General features: G+C 34.4%; 1 protein-coding gene across 5 annotated transcripts in view; it reads left to right on the plus strand.

Moving 5' to 3' along the window:
- Positions 1-20515, plus strand: part of LOC125654190 (uncharacterized) — a 65823-nt gene that overhangs the window by 10938 nt on the left and 34370 nt on the right. For 4 of the 5 annotated variants that reach the window (XM_048884013.2, XM_048884015.2, XM_048884018.2 and 1 more), the window contains exons 13-28: positions 70-302; positions 507-725; positions 927-1014; positions 1431-1541; positions 1798-1875; positions 5074-5233; positions 5938-6095; positions 6437-6543; positions 7521-7617; positions 8185-8313; positions 9333-9485; positions 9823-9987; positions 13508-13604; positions 15851-16015; positions 17059-17139; positions 17951-18004. In XM_048884013.2, the coding sequence (XP_048739970.2) occupies positions 70-302; positions 507-725; positions 927-1014; positions 1431-1541; positions 1798-1875; positions 5074-5233; positions 5938-6095; positions 6437-6543; positions 7521-7617; positions 8185-8313; positions 9333-9485; positions 9823-9987; positions 13508-13604; positions 15851-16015; positions 17059-17139; positions 17951-18004 (2095 nt within the window). Of the gene's footprint in view, positions 1-69; positions 303-506; positions 726-926; positions 1015-1430; positions 1542-1797; positions 1876-4865; positions 5023-5073; positions 5234-5937; positions 6096-6436; positions 6544-7520; positions 7618-8184; positions 8314-9332; positions 9486-9822; positions 9988-13507; positions 13605-15850; positions 16016-17058; positions 17140-17950; positions 18005-20515 lie in introns of all 5 variants that reach the window. The other variant, XM_048884020.2, reaches the window with a different exon arrangement.

A 20515-nucleotide genomic window follows, 5' to 3' on the forward strand; every position in this document is an offset into this window, starting at 1 on the left:
TTCTGTTAATGGTTATTTAATCTTTTTATGTTTAATTATCACCCTTAAATCTTATTTCCTTTTTCACAGAATCACACCATACACTTGACCGACAGTGGTCCAGAGCAGAAGGTCATCATGTCTGTCCGACCCAATGACAGGGTCTGGTGGGTGTGGCAGAGCACCAAAAAACAGCACAATGTCATGCAGGTCTCCCATCAGGGCGACCCCTTTCCGGGAGGATTCTGCAGCGGAATGGCTCGAGACTCTCCTTCTGCTTTTGTACACACATTCAAATTCCCAGGAGTGTTTTATTACAAAAGGTATAAAGTTTGGTGTGCTGAATCTGCTATTTGAATTTGTAAAATTTACTACTTCATTTAAGGATTTTAGTTTGATTATATCTTGAACAAGAATTGTTGACAAAATGAAAATTTAAATCGCAGAATTTTAGGCCAATAATTAGATACTGATTTTACAGTCAGTCCTCACATGCAGTGTGTAATATGCAAAATTCTACTATTTAGTCAAAGTTTGCCAAAGATATTTGGAGCAGTTGTTGTGACCACCCAGCCAGTGGTTCATGAGGTGGAAGTTGGTCCAATCATACGACCTGACCCCATCTCGGTCAAAGTTCATGATATTGTGTGCTGGATCTTCAACACTTCACAAAAGGAGAATGTGATGGAGATCGACCACCCAGACCAAGTGGTGGAAAACCTGCAGTGTGAAGAAGTCAGTCCTAGGTAAGCCGGCACAAAGTCTGTATGTCTGTCTGTGAGATCCTGGTATCTAACATTATCCATTCTTTTCTTTTTAAGAATGGTGACTTGAAATTGTTGAATTCATAGTACCTTATTTGATACTTTTCAGATTGTGCATGTAGTAGTTGTGGAGTTTAGTTGAGTACTTGATTCACATTCAGATTATGACTGGTTTACTTGTAGGTGTTGTTTGAGCAAAGCCATCGACAGGACAGGTGTCATTCATTTCTACAGTAAATCCTTCAACAAACAGAAGAAAAATATTGAAAATGTAAGCAGTTGTTAAGTCTTTATCATGAACAGGAAACCAGGGAAGCATTTTACAAAAGAACTTACGATTTACCACCAACTTTACACTCTGGAATTTTCCTGTCTATTGCGAGATCATTCACTCCAATGCATAATGGTGGGAAAATGTTAAAAATTAAACCTCAGAAATGTTTTGATTAAATCATTTGAACTTATAACTATGAAATGCAATTTAAGACTTAACTTTTTCGTAAGTTTTTTGTAAAACGGGCCCCAGGATCACTGTGAATACCTTTGATACTTATGCTTTTAAAAGATTTTGCATGCTAAATAGAAATGATTTTAATTTCACAAATAGATCTTTTTCATTCAGTCTTTGAAATTTAACGCATGTTTTGAAAATTGGCAGTATTGATTTGCAAAACCTTCTCTCCTTAGTACCTGGGTGATGTGAGATTTAGCAGTGTTATTAGTGATGAACGTTATGACAACACCGTCATCAAGTTAGATAAACATGGATTCCACCCACATTTTGTATACGTACAGAAGGTAAACAATGTCTTTATATTCAATCATTTATGTATCAATTGCTGTAATCTTTATAATTTTCATTTATAACAAGAGATTCATCACAAAGAAAGACAACTTCTGAGATACAATGACTAAAGATTTAGCAAAACTGATTGTATCATATCTTGGACCTGTTGCAAATATTTTCTTTGGTACAAAATCTGATTTTATAATCAGAATGATTGACAAAATTTCAAAACTACTTGAAGTTAAGTGGACTTGATTTCTTTTCCAGGGAGAGAGTGTTCGATGGACCTGGATCAGCACGGACGAAGAGCACAACATAATTCATGTTACCTCTCCAGACAGCAAGGTAAGGCGAGTGAGTGACAGATACTGTACAGTGTAAACAATGAATGACAGATACTGTACAGTGTAAACAATGAATGACAGATACTGTACAGTGTAAACAATGAATGACAGATACTGTACAGTGTAAACAGTTAATGACAGATACTGTACAGTGTAAACAGTGAATGACAGATACTGTACAGTGTAAACGATGAATGACAGATACTGTACACTGTAAACAATGAATGACAGATACTGTACAGTGTAAACAATGAATGACAGATACTGTACACCGTAAACAATGAATGACAGATACTGTACAGTGTAAACAATGAATGACAGATACTATACAGTGTAAACAATGAATGACAGATACTGTACAGTGTAAACGATGAATGACAGATACTGTACACTGTAAACAATGAATGACAGATACTGTACAGTGTAAACAATGAATGACAGATACTGTATACTGTAAACAATGAATGACAGATACTGTACAGTGTAAACAATGAATGACAGATACTGTACACCGTAAACAATGAATGACAGATACTCTACACCATAAACAATGAATGACAGATACTATACAGTGGAAACAATGAATGACAGATACTGTACACTGTAAACAATGAATGACAGATACTGTACAGTGTAAACAATGAATGACAGATACTGTACAGTGTAAACAATGAATGACAGATACTGTACACTGTAAACAATGAATGACAGATACTATACAGTGTAAACAATGAATGACAGATACTGTACAGTGTAAACAATGAATGACAGATACTGTACACAGTAAATAATCAATAAATAAGCTTTCCCTCTTGTACATGTATTGGAATTTACATAAAGGGTCACCCCCCGTACAAAGGGAGCTAATTTAGAAGTGCTCATACGATGTTAAAATAAAAATCTTCTCGAGAACCATAAGAGTCCATAATGTGAAGTAAATCTGAAGGCATCCTTGTGTATTGTATAGCTCACAGTATGACCCACTTGGCCAGTTTTTATTATTTACATAGGAATAAGAAAAACATATGATAGTGCTTGAAAATCTTCTCCATAACTACAAGGGTACAATTATATGTTGAATTAATATGCAAGCTTCTTCATGTTAATTAGATTGAAGCTTGTTCAAGCCATGACCCAGTGTTCAGGGCAGGGGTCATAAAATGGGTGTAAAATTTGACACAGGAATGTGGGAGAATTTTCCAATCATTATGCAAGCTTCACAGAGGTAGATTTATAGGTTGTTTTATACTGTGACCTTTTGGGTCAGAGCAGGACTGTAATATTGGGACGTAATGTTTCGTATTGGAAAATGCCATTCCTCAGGTGAGCAATGTGGCCTCTGGGCCTCTTGTTTTTATACATCATTGTGTACAACTTATAATTCACATTTTCAGTAATTTCATTTCATTTTGATTTCATAATTTTATTTCCATGATTATGGTAGTGAAAATAAAACTACTCAGTAATATAAATATTTCATTCTTTTAAAAGAATGTTATTATTTGTGAAAATAATTTCGGATATTATGTGTCGATACTTTGATACTTTATCAAACATTGTATTTGTTACCTACAGTAATAAGTTAAGAGTCATATATAGCGAGATTTTTTCAAATCCTGCCCAAAAACTATTCTTTAACATGTGATGAATAATCAGTAAATCATTCATGATGTGTACTTATTTTGATGTGGTTCATATTTGAGCACTTCTGGCAGTTAAGCAAGACCTCTACTTCATGACTGTACTAATCTAAGATATGAATATCTCCATTCATCCATTATCATATGCAGAAGAAGTGCTATATCGTGATTACACCAAAGAGTTCATCAGCTCCAATTGCATCTTCCCAAGTCAAGGGTTTCTGATCTACCCCCCTTTATATGGAGTGGAGCGGATCAGAAACCCTTGACATGGGAAGATGCTCCATATTGGGGGAAATTTTAGATATGCTAAAGTGATTCCACACACAGTATTCTGCAAAGTATAATTTATAAGAGCAGAAATACATTTGTTATTGTCTTGCTTTATCAAGGATCGTAATGGCCAAATGAACCCACAAGTGAGTCTGTATATATATGTATTAAACTGTTTCCAAACAATATCATGAGTTCATATCTACCACTATATACATGTACAGAGGTAGCCACAGTCTTAGTAGTACTTAGAGTAAAATTCCCTGTCTAGTGTATATGTATTTAACTCTTTTTATTTAAAGCTCATCTCTGGACGTAGGAAATTTAAAATTAAGTCAATCCTTTCTCTCCCTCTCTCTGTAAATCTTTTTTATAATTTCCACCCTTCTGTTCATATCAATACCATCTAGTTTTTAGTATAACTTCTATATAATAATTGTTTATTATAAACAGAAATGTGCAAAACAGGTGAGCCATTAAAAAAGAGATATTGCAGGAATCACAAAATATTTAATGTACATTACGTTTCATAGAAGGAACAGCCTAATATGACAAGATCTTATAACATTGGTGATTTTAATATTTGTTGTCTTGAAAATTTCAATTCAAAGTCTTGAAAACAAATTTCATAAACACAAACAATCAAACTCCAGGCATTGAAATACTATAAATTGAATTTTCTAATGCCCACTTTTATTTATGACTCTTACCTTTTGTATGTTTTTCGTGCAATTTCAGCTATGACATTACTTATTAATTGTAATACTCATTTTGATGTCATAGTACTTTTGTACAGTGTATATGTAGCCTTGTGTTTCACTACTATGATAAGTAAGCACAGCTGAAGACTGGTAACATGGTTGAAATATTTCAAAAAAGTGTTTAGAATTTTATTTATGATTTTAATTTATTGGAAATAACAATTGTATATAATTATGTTGATTTAAAAAAAGTACAGTAAACTGCATTGTATATTATGTACTTCATTTGAAAGCTTTTCAAGACGTTGAATTGAATATTTCATGATCATGGTGTCTTTTCAAGATTTTTTTAAAAATTAGATCATTTTGTCCAACAGGAGCCTCTTAATGTTGTTGGTGGTGTCAAATCATTTAACAGCGGCAAATCTGTTAAAAATAACAGCTTTCTCCACACTTTCGATGAACTTGGAAATTTCACTGTGGCTTCCCAGGGTGCACCTGGATATTCCTGTACAGTTAATGTCATATCATCAGGTAAAATATTTCCTTGGACTGCAAATTAATTATATCATGTTATCTAATTAGGTTCCGATCAAGGACAAAATTGTGTCTGGAATTCGTGGATTTCGAAGTGGCATTATGGAGAAAAATCGGGAGTTTTTGCACACGTTTGATAGGATTGGACAGTACTTTGTAATGTCTGAAGGGGCGCAAGATGAAATCTGTACTGTTTTTGTGGTAGATGGTAAGAGAGGAGTGAGTTTTGGGGCTTATTAATAGCTAACATGCATTTAGAGTTAAAGAAAAATGCAAGAATTTCTACTGTTTCCTGTAAGGCTGGGCATTGTGCTTTTAATGTGCTTCTCTGATGCTGACCGAAGATCCAGAGTTTTGACATTACATTTTGCATTTATCAACATTCATGAAAAATTTAATGCCTAAATAGACATGCAGTTTGTATTACTGTGAATAACTTTTGAGTTTTAAAAATTAATTTTGAATTTTGTGTACTAATTGATTTGGGTGTCATAGGCTCATTTTTTGTAGATTTTTATGTGCATTCATAATAAGAATGATGAAATGCGTATTTGACATTTAGAAATGGCTTCCATTGTGCAGCATATTCTTCTGTATGGCATTCCAGAAATCTGACTTTGTTAAAATTCGTTGCTTAATATCTTAGATATAGAAAAAAGAATCTTTTGAAATTCATTGATATTCTTTTAAAAGTCAGAAATTCAGTTTGAAATATGGTACATTTTGTTTCTTGTGATTTCAGTATGTTTTCTTTACAATGACTTTTTGTTATACATGTATGATGCTGCAGACATTTTGTGCTTGGGTTTGATTGTGAAGTGTCACTAGGACACGTAATGGATGTTTTAGTTCTGGAATATTGTAAGTTTGATGTGCGCTTCATGGTTGTGCATTTTGAACTTTCATTATTAGCTGAACATGTAAAGGAGCCTGCCATAGCTGCGAATTTCTTAAATGGAGGAACCATTGACCAGTTCAGCAAAATAGAACTGACCTGTGAGACATTAGGATCCAAAATCTTCTACACCACTGATGGATCCCCTCCTGAGCTTCATATGGAATCAGCCAAGGTAAAAAAAAAAAAATACAGAGATAGTTTTTCTTATCAGCCAGTCAATAGACCTATTTGTGATTTATTTGTCAAAGTTAAGTTTTAAAATATCAATATCCAGAATTGATCATGGTATAGATTGTCTCATTGGGAAATCGACAGTACGTCATGTGTAATATTATACAGAAATCGATAATGATAGAACTCTTCACGAGAGAATATCATTTCCCTTAGTAATGGCAGACATGGGGGTTTACTGTTTAAGATCCTTAATCTTCACAAATCTCAGCCCTCGGAGATAAAACTCTTAAGTGTTTTTTGTTACAAGATATCTCAAAAATTTTGTCTGTATGCATTTAGCTGTACAGTCCAGAAAAAGGAGTCATTCTGAAGAAACATGGACTGTGTTTTGTAAGAGCTATGGCAGTCAAAGAGGGACTTCTCAACAGCTCCATATTTACATCCAAGTGAGTAACATCATTTGGATTGGTGCACGAAGATATCATTTACCGATACTTTTCATTGGAAGTAAATTGTCAAGGATGGACTGTCACTGTCTCATTATTTCTTGCCCAAGAAAGTAGGTCATAATTGTTTTAAGATTGCATGCATGATTATTTCGATTTTTCATTATCATCATTAAAGAGTAGTAAAGATATCCTTACAAAGCTTGCTCCAAAATGTAACACAGTGGATCTGCTTTTATTTACAAAAGTTTTGATTTTTACACAGTGGAATTTATTCCTTATATTTACTATTACTACTTATGTTTTGTAAGTAATAAACAGAGTGATTATGCTATTTTGATTTTATTCTATTTCTTGATACATGTAAAAACACTGACTTTTCAACTTAAAAGAAAATCTAAATAATATACATGTATATTATGAAAAATAGATTTCTAATTTGTTTCTATTATAAGGATATAAATAGAATGTTGGCATGGGTAATGTCTCCATAATCAGCTTCACCAATGACCAGTATACAAATCTTTTCAAGATCTCTCCACAACCTGGAAATTGTACTTATAAATTTTAGTGTTAGTATTACTACATGCAGTACTTAGTTCAGTATCAAATTTCTTGCTGTGTGTAAACTAACATGAGAAAAATAAACTCAGGTGAAAATGTCCATATCTGCTGTATGTGATGTTACATGTAATCATTATTTATACAGGCAAATGTGCCTCACATGAATTGCTGAAAAGTGATTCGTGTGTCTGAAATTCACATTGAAATATCCACATGAATTTCACATTAAATTATTCATATTTGACATGAAATTCACGTGAGGCACATTTGCCTGTAATAGTTTTTCTGATATGACCATCAGATGATGTAAAAAATATACTTTATAAAGTTTTCTAAAACTTTCAAGTGATGACACATAGGACAGTCATTTTTGGGCCTTTAGATGATCTTAAATTATTTTTCATTCTTTCTAGTCGATATTGGGTGTTAGCCAAAGATGGCACCGTGGATGAAAGTTCATCAGAAACTGAATCCTCAGAACAGAAAAGAGAGACAAGTCAAACACCCCAGGTAAAAATAGCAAGCATCAGTAGTGTAGCTCTTTATTCAGGTCAAAGGAACGAAAACTCTCTGATAGGTATTATGTTTTATTAAAATTGAGAATTTACTGTTTTATTTTAGCACATTCAAAATTCTGTGCAATCAAAGTGCAGTTTGATATGATCATAAGAAAGCACATCTGTCTTGAACGTTAATAGATTAGAGAGAGTGTTTTATATTTTTGCACAAGCCATGCATGAGCACTATTGCTTCAGTGTTCAAAGATGCTACACTGTGAATCATGCTAGATTAAATATCTAAAACATTAAAAATTTGCAATCAGAACCTTAGTCATTCTGTTGAGTGGCAGTATATATATGTATGTTTTGTTGCTTTTCGAAAAGCTTAACAAACATTCAATTTATCCTTAATAAAACTTTACTGGACAACAGTCATGTAGATGTGCAAACTGTTTTTAAATATTAGCGAGTTGGAACTTGTAGAGTTACAAAAAGGGTCCATAATTTCTAAAAATCATGTCTGTAAATGCTTTGGATGAGTATTGTAGCCAGGCTATAGTCATCTTGTATTTTGTAGAAGAATGATAACTGGGACTGGTGGAGCTGTGCGCCGACCATCAAGGCATGCTTCACTGACCCTGGGGTCATGGAGGTCTTCTGGGAGGAGCCTAATGCTGTCCAGAAAAAACTCATCAGAGGTTACCAGGTATGAACTCAATATTTACCTGTCGATGTCCATTCAGTAGAAATCATGATTAGGCATGAAGTGATTTTGACATATCATCGCTGCGCTTCCAAAACCTCCGAAGTAAAAATCTGCACAAATTGCGTTTCTTTCCACTTCAGAATTAATTATGTAATCTGTATACCCTCAAAATATTGTATACAATATTTAAGTTTTTTATGCTACCTGTAACTTGTTTGGACTTTTGAAATGTTTTCTTTTCTGCAGCAAAGTGATGCTGCTTTGATATTATTAGACTTTATTACTTTTGCAGAATATTGTACATTTTGTTTTGATATTTAATTTTTAAGAAAATGTTTTGCTGAAATGATAAATATTTGTGAATATTGTTCCAGTATTGTTTTACCTAAATAATGTTTTAGGGTACAAATGTTTAGGAAAACAATTTCAAACAGCATTATGACCAAATATTGAAGGAAAATCAAAGTCAATCCAAACTAGTACTGTGGGGAGATATGTGTTTCGTTTAATTCTGGGACAAATTTACTGACTTGTTTTGAATTAATTTGGAAATTTCATGTGACATTTGAAATAACAAAAAGTTGTTTGTACCAAGAAATTGTCACAATCATATGTCAGCTGTACTCTTTATAAGATGCAGTACCCTGTAGCATCAAATGTAAACCACCATGTCAAAAACAGCACTAATGATATTCACTTGTGTAAGATGAACTGAATTTTTGACTGTCTTGAAAAAAACCCATCAAAATACGAGATAGGAACTTTTGGAAGTGCAGCGACAATATGACATATGTCTCAGTCTTTAGGGGGTGTGGGTGGAGATTTGAATGGAATATCTAGTCCAATGTGCTAAAGTATAGATACTGTTCCGTGGTCCTAACTGTTGATTTTATAATTTAATAGCAATTTAGTTATTTCCAGTAATATCTTTTAAGTAGAGTACACACTCTCACATCTAAATAATATTTTTTGTACAATAATAAAAACGTTGATTTAGAATTTCGGGTGTTTTTTCACAGATTTTCCTGAATGGTGTGGCTTACTGCGACATGTTCCCGGCCAACAACAACAGCCTGAATCTCACAGGACTGGCAGGAAACCGGATGTACGAAGTCTATGTGGAGGTCTACTCACTGGACAGAAAACTCAACCCCCAGTCATCAAACAAACTGGTGAGTCCTCCAGCTTATGTGTTGTCCAATTTTCCATCTCAGCAGAAAATCATTTATCTCGATCTTAACACATTGTATTAGATTCAAACTTTGTATGAGATGAATAAATTTATTCATGTGAAGGACCATTTCTTCCAAAGGGATCAAGATAACTGAGAAATAGTGGGGGAAAAAGAATAAATGATCATTTAAAACTCATGAGAAAAAACATACATGTGTAAATCATATAAAGGAAATAGTTCATAGAATATATGAAATTTAGCGTCGAGTGATTGTCAAATGATGATAAGCACTTAAATGAGTAGGAAGTCATACATATTTTTTTCTTCCTTACCAGACATTGAAGGTGCCATTGATGACGAAGGAAGGTGGACCAGTGATCTCCCTTGAGCGGACCAACAAGCAGGACGCTCTGGTAGTGGTGTGGATGTCTATAGATACCACGGAGTACCCTATTAAGGGCTACCTAGTGTTCCTCAACGATCAGCAATGTGGAGCCATGGTGAGTCAAAGTGATGTTGTTTGTATCTAGACAATGTAATGTTGCAAGGGACTTGTGGGTGTGCATGTTATGTGATTTATTATGCTCAGGTCTTGTATGACCCCCTTCCCCCTATTGTTTTGGGGTAAAATAATGAAATGTTAAGCAAAATGGACATTGAGTAAGGAAAATGGTTTCTGAGTCCTATGTGATTCACCATACCTCACAAACAGAGTTGATTACCATATGTACATGTATGAACCCTATAAATATTACAATTTGTCAGATATATTGAGTTTCTGGTTGTGTACTGTGCAGAAGGAGAGGGTTAGTCCCATAAGAACTCCTATATTAGCCATCAATGTTATCACAGGAGAGAAATCTGTTTTAAACCACAAAAAATTGTTCTGAATGAAGATGAATAATTTCACTATCATTTCATGCAACCATCTCATTTTACAATCGAGAAAGCCATTGTTAGAAGCTTGATATACAAATGTTACCTAAAAACTGAAACTGTTTTTATTTGATTTAACGCCTAATTTTACACAAAGTATTCATTGGTGTTGTACTTGTATAATATAAAAAGCTTTAAAAGAATAAGCAATAATCATATACATGCAAACACACTCTACATATACTAAACTAAAAACATGTACATTAAAACTGTCTAAACAAATGTGTTTTCAATTTGACTTTAAAAGTGTGTAAAGATTTGGACTGTCTTATTTCAGCCGGTAAACTGTTCTACAGTCTCGGACCAATGGTTCCGAAACTTCTATCACTGAAAGTTTTACACCTGTTAAAAGGAACAATGTAGCAACTCTCAGAAGACTGAGCGGAGCGCAAATTTTTATTTGGTACCTGTTTCGTTAAAAGTTCTGTTAAATACAATGGTGCTTCACCCACATGACACTTATACATGAAGGTCATTAATTTAAATGATATTCTAGAATTGATAGGTGACCAATGTAGATCAATGAGCTAGAGCTGTCAAATTTCTTACGATTTAATACCAGTTTCGCACCCATGTTTTGGATTCTTTGCATTTTACATATTTCAGTCTGTGCTATGCCGTATAAAATCACCTATCTACCAATACATGTTTATTTAGTATAAGGCAGGGGGCAGAAGGGTTCATCTCTTCCACTCTTTATCTCACCAAATTCTCTTTCTTTTCTCCCCTCCTCTTTCCCTTTTCATCTCCCTTCTTTCTGCATCATCACACCCCCTTTTCTCACTCTCTAGCTCCCATCTATACTCCCCTCCAACTTCTCTCACCTCCTTTTACCCTGTCCATCCCCACATCTGCCCTGTCCATCCCCACATTTAGACATCATTGTCCACTGTATTTGACCACCTCTGAGTAGTCTACTTAGATTTTCATGAAAGGTAGTCTATAGACTTGATATGGTTAAATGATATGACAAAGAAAAAAATTCAGATCTAAAATATCAAATGATAATGCTATTTTATACCACTATTTTGGAAATAAGAATTATTTTCTGGTACTTAAAATTACATGTATTAGTTCTATGATTGGTTGTATAGTGTTATAGTATTCCAGAATTAGAAACATTACGCCCCTTTGATATCCACTATGGGTGTGAAGGTGAGAAGGTACTTAAAATTACATGTATTAGTTCTATGATTGGTTGTATAGTGTTATAGTATTCCAGAATTAGAAACATTACGCCCCTTTGATATCCACTATGGGTGTGAAGGTGAGAAGGTACTTAGAATTACATGTATTAGTTCTATGATTGGTTGTATAGTGTTATAGTATTCCAGAATTAGAAACATTACGCCCCTTTGATATCCACTATGGGTGTGAAGGGGAGAAGTTATGTTTGCTGGATTACACATTTAATTTGTTACTTCATTTATCTTTGAACACGCATGATTTTGTTTTCTCCCTTGAATTGAATTATTAATATATGAAAAGTTTGTACTAATCATTAAATCTTGAGCAGTATTTTCATCTTTTATGTATGTTCACTTTAATAAGTTTTAAAATTGATTGAACTTGTTGCAGGATATTGTTGGAATACTTTAAACCCCTTGACATGGCTTTAAGATTTAATCCATTTTATACTTCAATAGACTGTTTGGTTTCATTTGATAGAAGGCTGATATTTAAATACAGTTACATGATTTTAAATGTCTATATTGCTCTTTCTTAACTATACATTTTAAGTCTGTTCAGTTCTGTTAAGCACAGTGATATGTGGAACTACATGAAGTATTGGGAGTTTTTTGCTATTTATTTTATGACACTGTTATTGTTAATTTCCTCTTAATTTTTGGTAAGTATTTTTACGCCTGTATGTTAGTAGTGCTTAGTAGTTTGAACTCGTTTCTGTGAATGTTTTAATATAAAACATCAGGCAATTTATAATAGACATGTATCATACTGTATATAGGTAATACTGGACGAAATGCATATCAAGCATTTACTCAGAATAGCGATTGAACAAAATCATGCACACAGTTTCACCAGCAATAACATCAAAATGTTTTATTACTGCTTACATTACGTAAGAATTACGAGAAATAAAAATCCCTGCAGGCCTTGCACTAGATCGATTTACTGTACAGTTGATATTCGCAGTCCATGTTAATCTTGTCGCTGATCAGAAACATCTACATCTATACATAAACTGTTTCTGCTATCAATTCATAAGATTAGATTATATTCAGAGAGTATACCGATCTCTATTGGGTCAGGGAATAGTGGACAGGGGTCCCACCTCTCCTACCTCCATCTCTCTCCTTCCTACCAATCCTTTTCTCTCCCTTTCCTTTTTTCTCTTTTTCTTCCGTCTCTCCTTTTTCCTGCTCCCATCTGTCCCTTTTTCCTCCCTCTCCCTGCTTCCTCCCATCTCCAGCCCGCTTCTCCCCCTTCTCTCCCTGCTTCCTCCCGTCGCCAGCCTGTCCCCCCCCCCCCTTCTCTCCCTGCTTCCTCCCGTCTCCACCCGCTCCCCCCTCCCTTACACCCTGTCCACCCCCACCTCTATGACAATTAGATTACTTCTGACTTAATTCACCAAGTGTCAGAGCATATTGAAATTACACTTCTCAGACATATTTGAATTACATACTCTCCAATATTTAGCAATGGGGTCCTCATCAAACAATTCATTTTAGAATTTTCAGGAGCACTTAGAGTACCGCTGTTTGAAGATCAGCTATTACAAATACTTATATTTTTCACACTCAATATTTATACATTGTATAATGCTTTAAAATGCGTATTGATTATATGGACAGTTCCTTCCATTATCTGATGTTCACGTGTTTACTTTTTCCTCTCATGCAAGCTCTGTTTGTATTTTAACATTGTTCCATGGGAAATGAATTCTTAGTCGATAAACACTTGGTATTTCAGCACACCTCAAGTGTAATATTTGTTTTATTTATTGTTACAGGTGAAGAGGAAAGTTCTCAATTATTCATGTCGACATTATCAGGTTTCAGTCATAGTCCGTAGTGCTCTTGACTGTATTGGAGTTTCCTATAGCAACCCTGTTTTATTTTTCAGCTTGTGCCTGATCCAGATAAGAACCGATGTAAGGTTTTCATTGGTGGATGTGAACTGAATAAGGAGCATAGGATTTATGTTGTGGCTCTTCCTAAAGGTGTGTTTTAAAATCTCAATTTGTTTGCAATGTCAAAATATATTGGTCCATTTACTAACAATGTAGTCTTTGGAAGACAGTTCAAGTGTCTATTCAATGAAGAAATTTTTGTTCATTTCAGTTTGGTTTTATAAGTGTAATTTGTTTTTTAGTGGGAGGGGGGGTTAACATACTGATTTTTTTTAACATTTTGAGATGATCACTGACAGGTGATGTGGAGAAAATGTAGAATGAGCTCCAGTTTATAGATATTGTTCCTTTAAACAGTTTTTGTTTAAGTTCTTGTCAATATTAAAATTATCTTGTTATTAAGATATCAATACTGCTAATTTCTAAGTGCAATTGTAATCTTGTAATTCCATTATGATCCTAGTATTTAACAAGTGGGTCAATTTCTTACTTTTCATTCAGTGGATTAATTTTCTTATTAATGTATTTGTCAGATTGTACAAATGGTAAGTTAAATTTGAACACACATCCATAGTTTCAGAGATTTCTATCTAGTGCAGCAGATATGCTTCAGTGGCTTTTCAGATGGGAGGGGGGGGGGGGGTTGGATTTTCCAAGAACCTTTCTTCTGAATTGGGAATTTTGACTTCTTTTCTTCTTCAACCTTCAACACCACCTTATTTTATCTTTACGAGTGGGATGCACATTTAAATATGGAATTCCATAGATGGCAAACACTGGCAACCGCTGACCATCACTTTCATTTCGTGAATGGAGTTCCATAGTTATAGCTTTCAATGTAGTTCATGCATTTAGGATACATCCAATGTACAATTACACACACATACTCCCAAAAAAAATTAACAGTGAAAAATATAAAAACCTGACATGAAATCATGTTGGAAACTGATTAACTAAGAGACTTAAACAATTATATTCTTGGAAAATATTTTCATATGATGAACATAGAACCCAATGGGAAATTTCTGTTTTCGGGATAAAATGTCAACAGATGATTTTCCATAAAGCAATCACATATAAGTCATCAGATTTTGTTTTTAGATATAATTTTAGTCTGAGCTCTAGGAAAGGTGAGCTAAGTTAAACAATGTCAATTGACAGTCTTTAGCTTAGATTTTACAATCAATTTATTCCTATATTATTGACCTAAAATTTCTCGAACATTACCATTATACATCAGCTAAATGTTGCATTGCTTTGGATATGAGATCATGCAAATCTATATTTAGAAAAAGCAGATTACATGTAGAGTGAATACACATGGGATTGCATTCATGTGAAAAATAACAAAACAGCAAACAAAATGGAAAAACAATAAAAGTCATCGTTGGATGACATGCTGAGGAGAGATGTTGCGTGAATTATTAATGGTAAAAAATGGTACGGTTTGTCATTAGAGATGGAATATTCCTTAATGATAAAGATCTTGACAGAGAATTTAAATTAACCTAAAATTTTGTTTTGTTTCATATGCTTATTCAGTGAATTCAATTTATATACTAGATATAAAATATTGTATAATATTATATCATATTTGGGCAATTTGATATATTATGCATAAAAGTTTTCTTGAAATTATGATGTTACATTGTACATCAAATTGATGAAAATTTAATCTAGGGATAGTATGATGTATGATTGAGGACCGTATGATATGACAATATTCTCCGATTCATTCTGATCTTACATGTGTTCGAATGTATAATTGTTAATAAGAATGAAGAACTTAATTTAAACCATAAAGGAAAAAGTAAAGGAAGAAAAAAACAGCTTATCAAGAATGGAGAAAGTATAATACACCTATTAAGATTGTCGTGAATGAAAACTATGTGGTGTTGGAACTTCGAAATATTGCCTTGTGTAACAAATAATTACAATTTTTGGTGTAAAAGAATTGAGGAAAAAAACATTAAACCCATGCAGAACATAAATTTACAATCTACAGATTGCCAGCCAAACAACTTACATGTAATCCATTGTGTTGACAAGAATGGTGAAAATGAATATTGAAAGGATGAAGAATGTATTTCTTAATTTTATTTTTGCATGTATGGTGTTCTTCTGTTCGAAAAAATTGTGACATTCTGATTTTCCTACTTCAATGAAACTAGTGCAGGAAACTCATTTTTAAGTCTTGATTCAGGGAGAATTGTTAGTAAGCATGTACACGGAATGAACTCATGCTTTATACCTAGAGTAGTTATTTGCTCGGTAGATGCATCGTGAAGTGTTCACATTTTATGGATAAACGATAAGATTTTTCCATCTGTTGGTAGATAATGTGGAAGATGGCCGCATGTCAAATGTGATTGAGGTAGTGCTTCCACTGGACACCTCACAGATTGTGTTACCGGATGACGACGAGCGGCTGGACCAGGAAGAGCTGTACCACGAGTATATTTCTATACAGGAAGGAAGTGGATATCTGACAGCCATGGATGGTAAGCACTTCTTGTTTGTGAAACAACGATATAGTCTGCTGGTTTTTTGTTGATTTTGTTTTATTTGAGTTGTTGTTTTGTTTTGGTTTTTATTTAGTTTTTTGTGTGGCAATTTAATGTAGTTACCAAATATAGTTCATTATGATCTCAAAATCATTCTTCATGTCTTGTTCATAAAGTTTATTTCCATTAATTATGATCACCGACATATAGTGTATAGATTATTAATAAAAATAGTTGTAAATACATTCAATTAAAGATAATTCTTACAAGCTCTGTGATGTATGAAAAATATAGGTGCTTCTTGCAGTTTAAACAAGTTTGATTATCTGTGCAGAAAATATAATTTTGAATATATTTATTTTCATAACTGCTCTGAAAATTGCTATTTGAATTTCTTTTATTATTTACAAATACCCAGTTTGTTACAAACTTGTGCCTCACACGCATGTAATGATGTTTTGCACTTTTGAAACTTTCTAAATCAATATTTTTTTCACTTTTTTCTTATTTATGAAAACATGAACAGATGATTAAATCATTTATAAGTTTTCAGATTAATTTCATTTACATGTATCATTCTTTAGAACACTTCATCTAATTAGCTCCTGGGGTGTTTTTTTTTTTCTCATTAAGGACATAGAATACCCAAAAAAAAAATTTATTAAGAGTTTTGTAAAACTATTTGTAAATGTTTTTATATCGCTGAAATCCCATATCTACCACAAAATTTTCTTACGAAACCACCTTTATTTTTGCATTATTCACAAATCTTTACTTGAGATTCAGTGGGAAAACATTACGTAGAATTAAAATCCTTCAAAAACTTCTTTTTATTGGTGCGCATTCTGTGTAAAAATATTGTTGTTCAATCAAATGATAGAAAATCCCACGTAAACAGAAAATCCTACTTCATTTGATGCATCCAGAATCTTGGGTATCCTATGACCTTAAGGGGAATCATTTCCGAGTTTGAATGCTTTTGTTGTGTGTTGTGTGTGATGTTTATGTTTGAGCTTTCGTTATTTCGCATCATTCTTCAGTGAAGCGCCGTCACATTGAAATTAACAACATCCCCCCTCTCACCACCACCTACCAGTACTCAAGTAAACAAACTGACAATGGTAAATATTTCTATTTTATTTGTGTTCAGTATCATACTTCACAATTCTGTCTGACTGCTTTTTGCATTTCTGTCTTTGATTTTAAACTTATAGCTGCATACATTTAGAATGTGTAATAGCATAATTATAACATTTCTGAATCTCTCTCATTTTTTAAACTCTTATTATAATATTCTGTAAATTAAGAGTATGTTATTGATGATGAATTGTTAAATTGTATTTATTACTTCACAATTTTCACACTGCCTGCATTTGATTAAAGAATTATCTTTATGGGGTCAAAGTTCTATAGTTACTGGGAAAAAATAAGATGAGTTTGTGAATAAAAAGTTAATATTTTTTATGGTAATTCTCTTGTGAAATGAGGATTTGAAATTTGTACAAGGAAAACTACAAAAATGATACCCCCACCATCATATGATGAAAAGTACATTTGATTTTATTGAATATTCATGGTTCTTATTAGTATAATTGCTGATTACCCATTCCATTTAAGCTTAAAGGAATGCATTCTCGACATATAGTGATGCCTCATTCAAATTGTGTACAGTAGCCTCATGCTTTTGGTAAACTCATTTAACATGCAGATCAATATATCAAGTGATTAGTTAATAGAAGTATTAAGTTGTCAAATTTGAAAATTATATTAAACAAATTAATGATGCTTGTCTCGTTTACTTGATGGTTGTTAAATTCTTTTATTGTTTATAAACTCCTTGACTTGATGATGATTGATATAGTTTTCAGCACCATTTACTCTTAGTAATCTGGTATTTTTTCCCCAGAATTTGATCATTGCTTTCTGTTTTAGACAAAAGATCTGGTGTACCCCCTGTGGTTGAAGTAGAAGATCCTAGACATAGAGGTACAGTTAATGGCAAAATATGAATTTTTTAAATCACTGTCATTCATCTGCAACAAGCATTAATTTTCAAACCTTCCAAAACTACTGATTTTAAATAACTATTTCTCATTCATAATTTCCATACTTCCATCTTTTAATTTTATTCATGCTACTAAACTACTAAAAGGGGTGAAACCGCTGAAAAAAAAGACAACTTCACAATCCAAGACACCTGACTTGGTTTCCTCAAATGTTTCCCACAATGCATCTCATCCACCTTTGGATTCAGATCCACACCAAAATTTGCCCACTCCATTACCAGACACCTTGTTTCCTGACGGATTCCCTCAACCGCCTCAGGAACTGTCAAGGCGCCAATCTCAAGTTTCTTCGTTAGCAGACAGAATCTCGGAGCGCCAGCGACAGAGAACCGCTGAGAGTGTTATCAACGAACACTTAAATTACAAGGCAGACAGTCGAGTTGGTAGTGAATATGTAGGTGGATCTAGAAATCTCAGCAGGCAGCCATCACAAAGAAGCTTTTACAGCCAACAGGTCAATTCTGCCCAGTACTCAGAAATGAACCCAATAATACAGAGAAGATTATCTCTAGCTGCTCAGAGGCCAGAGATGGAGCAAAGAGGTGTGTTGTCATCCCATCGATCCATGCCACAGACTCTGATCATTCAAGCCCCACGACAACAGAATTTTACAGGTTCTCAAGAACATCAGATTATTGATATGGAGGAAGCACAAAGAAGTCACCACATGTCAATGAGATCACTTGGGACCATTGCATCACTTCATCCACCCAAACCTATGGATCTGGATTTGCAAAGGTACAAGAACCCTATAACTTTCAAGATGGTTGCAACAGCTGTAAAGAACTTTCTCACTCAGCAGAAAATTGTCATGACTGCCATTGCTCCAGGGAGAGTGAAGAAACGATTTAGTTTTGACTGGGCAAGGTTTAAAACTTGGCTTTATGTAACCAAGCCATTTGAGAAGCAAATTCAGACAAATAGGATGTACCAACTCCAGGCACCTACTCCCTCAACTGGTCTTCAAGAGGGTAAGGTAATTTCAGAATTCAATCAGCAACAGGCTGATGGTATGAGGGAAAGGCACCTCAACTTAATGCAACAGCAGTTTGACCCAGATCTTTATCCTGAACACATAGGAGCTCAGTATGGAGTTCCAGGGTATGAAAATTACCCGGGTGAACCGCCAAGAAGTTCCAGAAGTTCAAGGTTTGGGCGGTTCTTAGATGTAGATGAACAAGAGCGGTACAACCCATATCATGGAAGATCGTATGATGGAGGCAGTCCAGATAGACTGAGAAGAAGCCCAAGATTTGAGTTTCACAGAGAAGAGGAAAGACACTCCCCTTATAGAAGAGAAAGTAGATCAAGACCACATTCTCATTCTCAGGAGAGGAGGGAAATGGGTCCTTACAATGATTGGTTTGAGTACCGGGGCAGAGAACGGTCAGATCCACACAGAAGGGAAATGGGTCCTTACAATGATTGGTTTGAGTACCGAGGCAGGGAGAGGTCAGATCCACACAGAAGTGCAAGAGAATGTGACAGTGGATATGAGAGAAACTCTCATGATGAGAAATACTCTCATGATCATGGCTTCTATGAGAGTGGATCAGACTATGATGAGGAGTATGAAGATGTCAATGTCTTTTCTGATGAATATGAGAGCCCTCCATATTATGGACAGGAGAGCAGAAGACACAGAAGACAGGTATCCCGAGGTCAAGGTCGATCAAATTTTCCAGCAAACCAAGGCAGAAAGATGCCAAGGTACGAGGAAGATAATAGTAGAAGTCACAGGGAAAAAAGCCCGGAGGACAAACGAAAGCAGAAGATAAAATCTAGAGGATTTGATACTAACTTTGGGATTTATGGAGGACAAGGTTCAAAACCTCCGCCATTAACACTGAAGGAGTACAATGAGGAACAAAGGAAACAGCAGAGGAAGAAAAGGAGGAAACCAAAGCGACGGTCAGCTCTGTACGACATGCTGGACCAAGACATGGAGTATCCCCCAGAACTGCCCCCAGCACTGAAAACCCTGGCCGCTTATGGGAAGATGTTCCACGGAGAGCTGCTTCAGGATGCTCTTCATGTCGAGCATGAAGGTAGAGGAAGATGTCTGCATGGATGAAAATCTCGTAGTAAATAACACTCCTAGTACTTGAAATGAGACACTGCTTGACTGTTTACGTTGTCATATGATCACTCTAAATGGAATGGATCACTGGAAATTTATTTCTTATAAATTTATTTCAGTTTTATTTGGAATGAGTATTTTCAGATGTTGGAGTATACACAGAGGCCATTTCTTTTTGCATTCATTGATTCTTCACAATTTATTCATTTCTCTGATTTATTCAAAGCTTGCTTTCTTCTTTTTTTGATCCTATAGTGATATGCCACATGTCAAATTTATTGGATTTGTTTGCTTTTTCTCTCTGAAAATGCAAGACATTGGATTTTCATTATTTATTCGTATCGAGCATTA

Source organism: Ostrea edulis, chromosome 7, assembly GCF_947568905.1.
Source record: "Ostrea edulis chromosome 7, xbOstEdul1.1, whole genome shotgun sequence".
Lineage (NCBI taxonomy): Eukaryota > Metazoa > Mollusca > Bivalvia > Ostreida > Ostreidae > Ostrea > Ostrea edulis.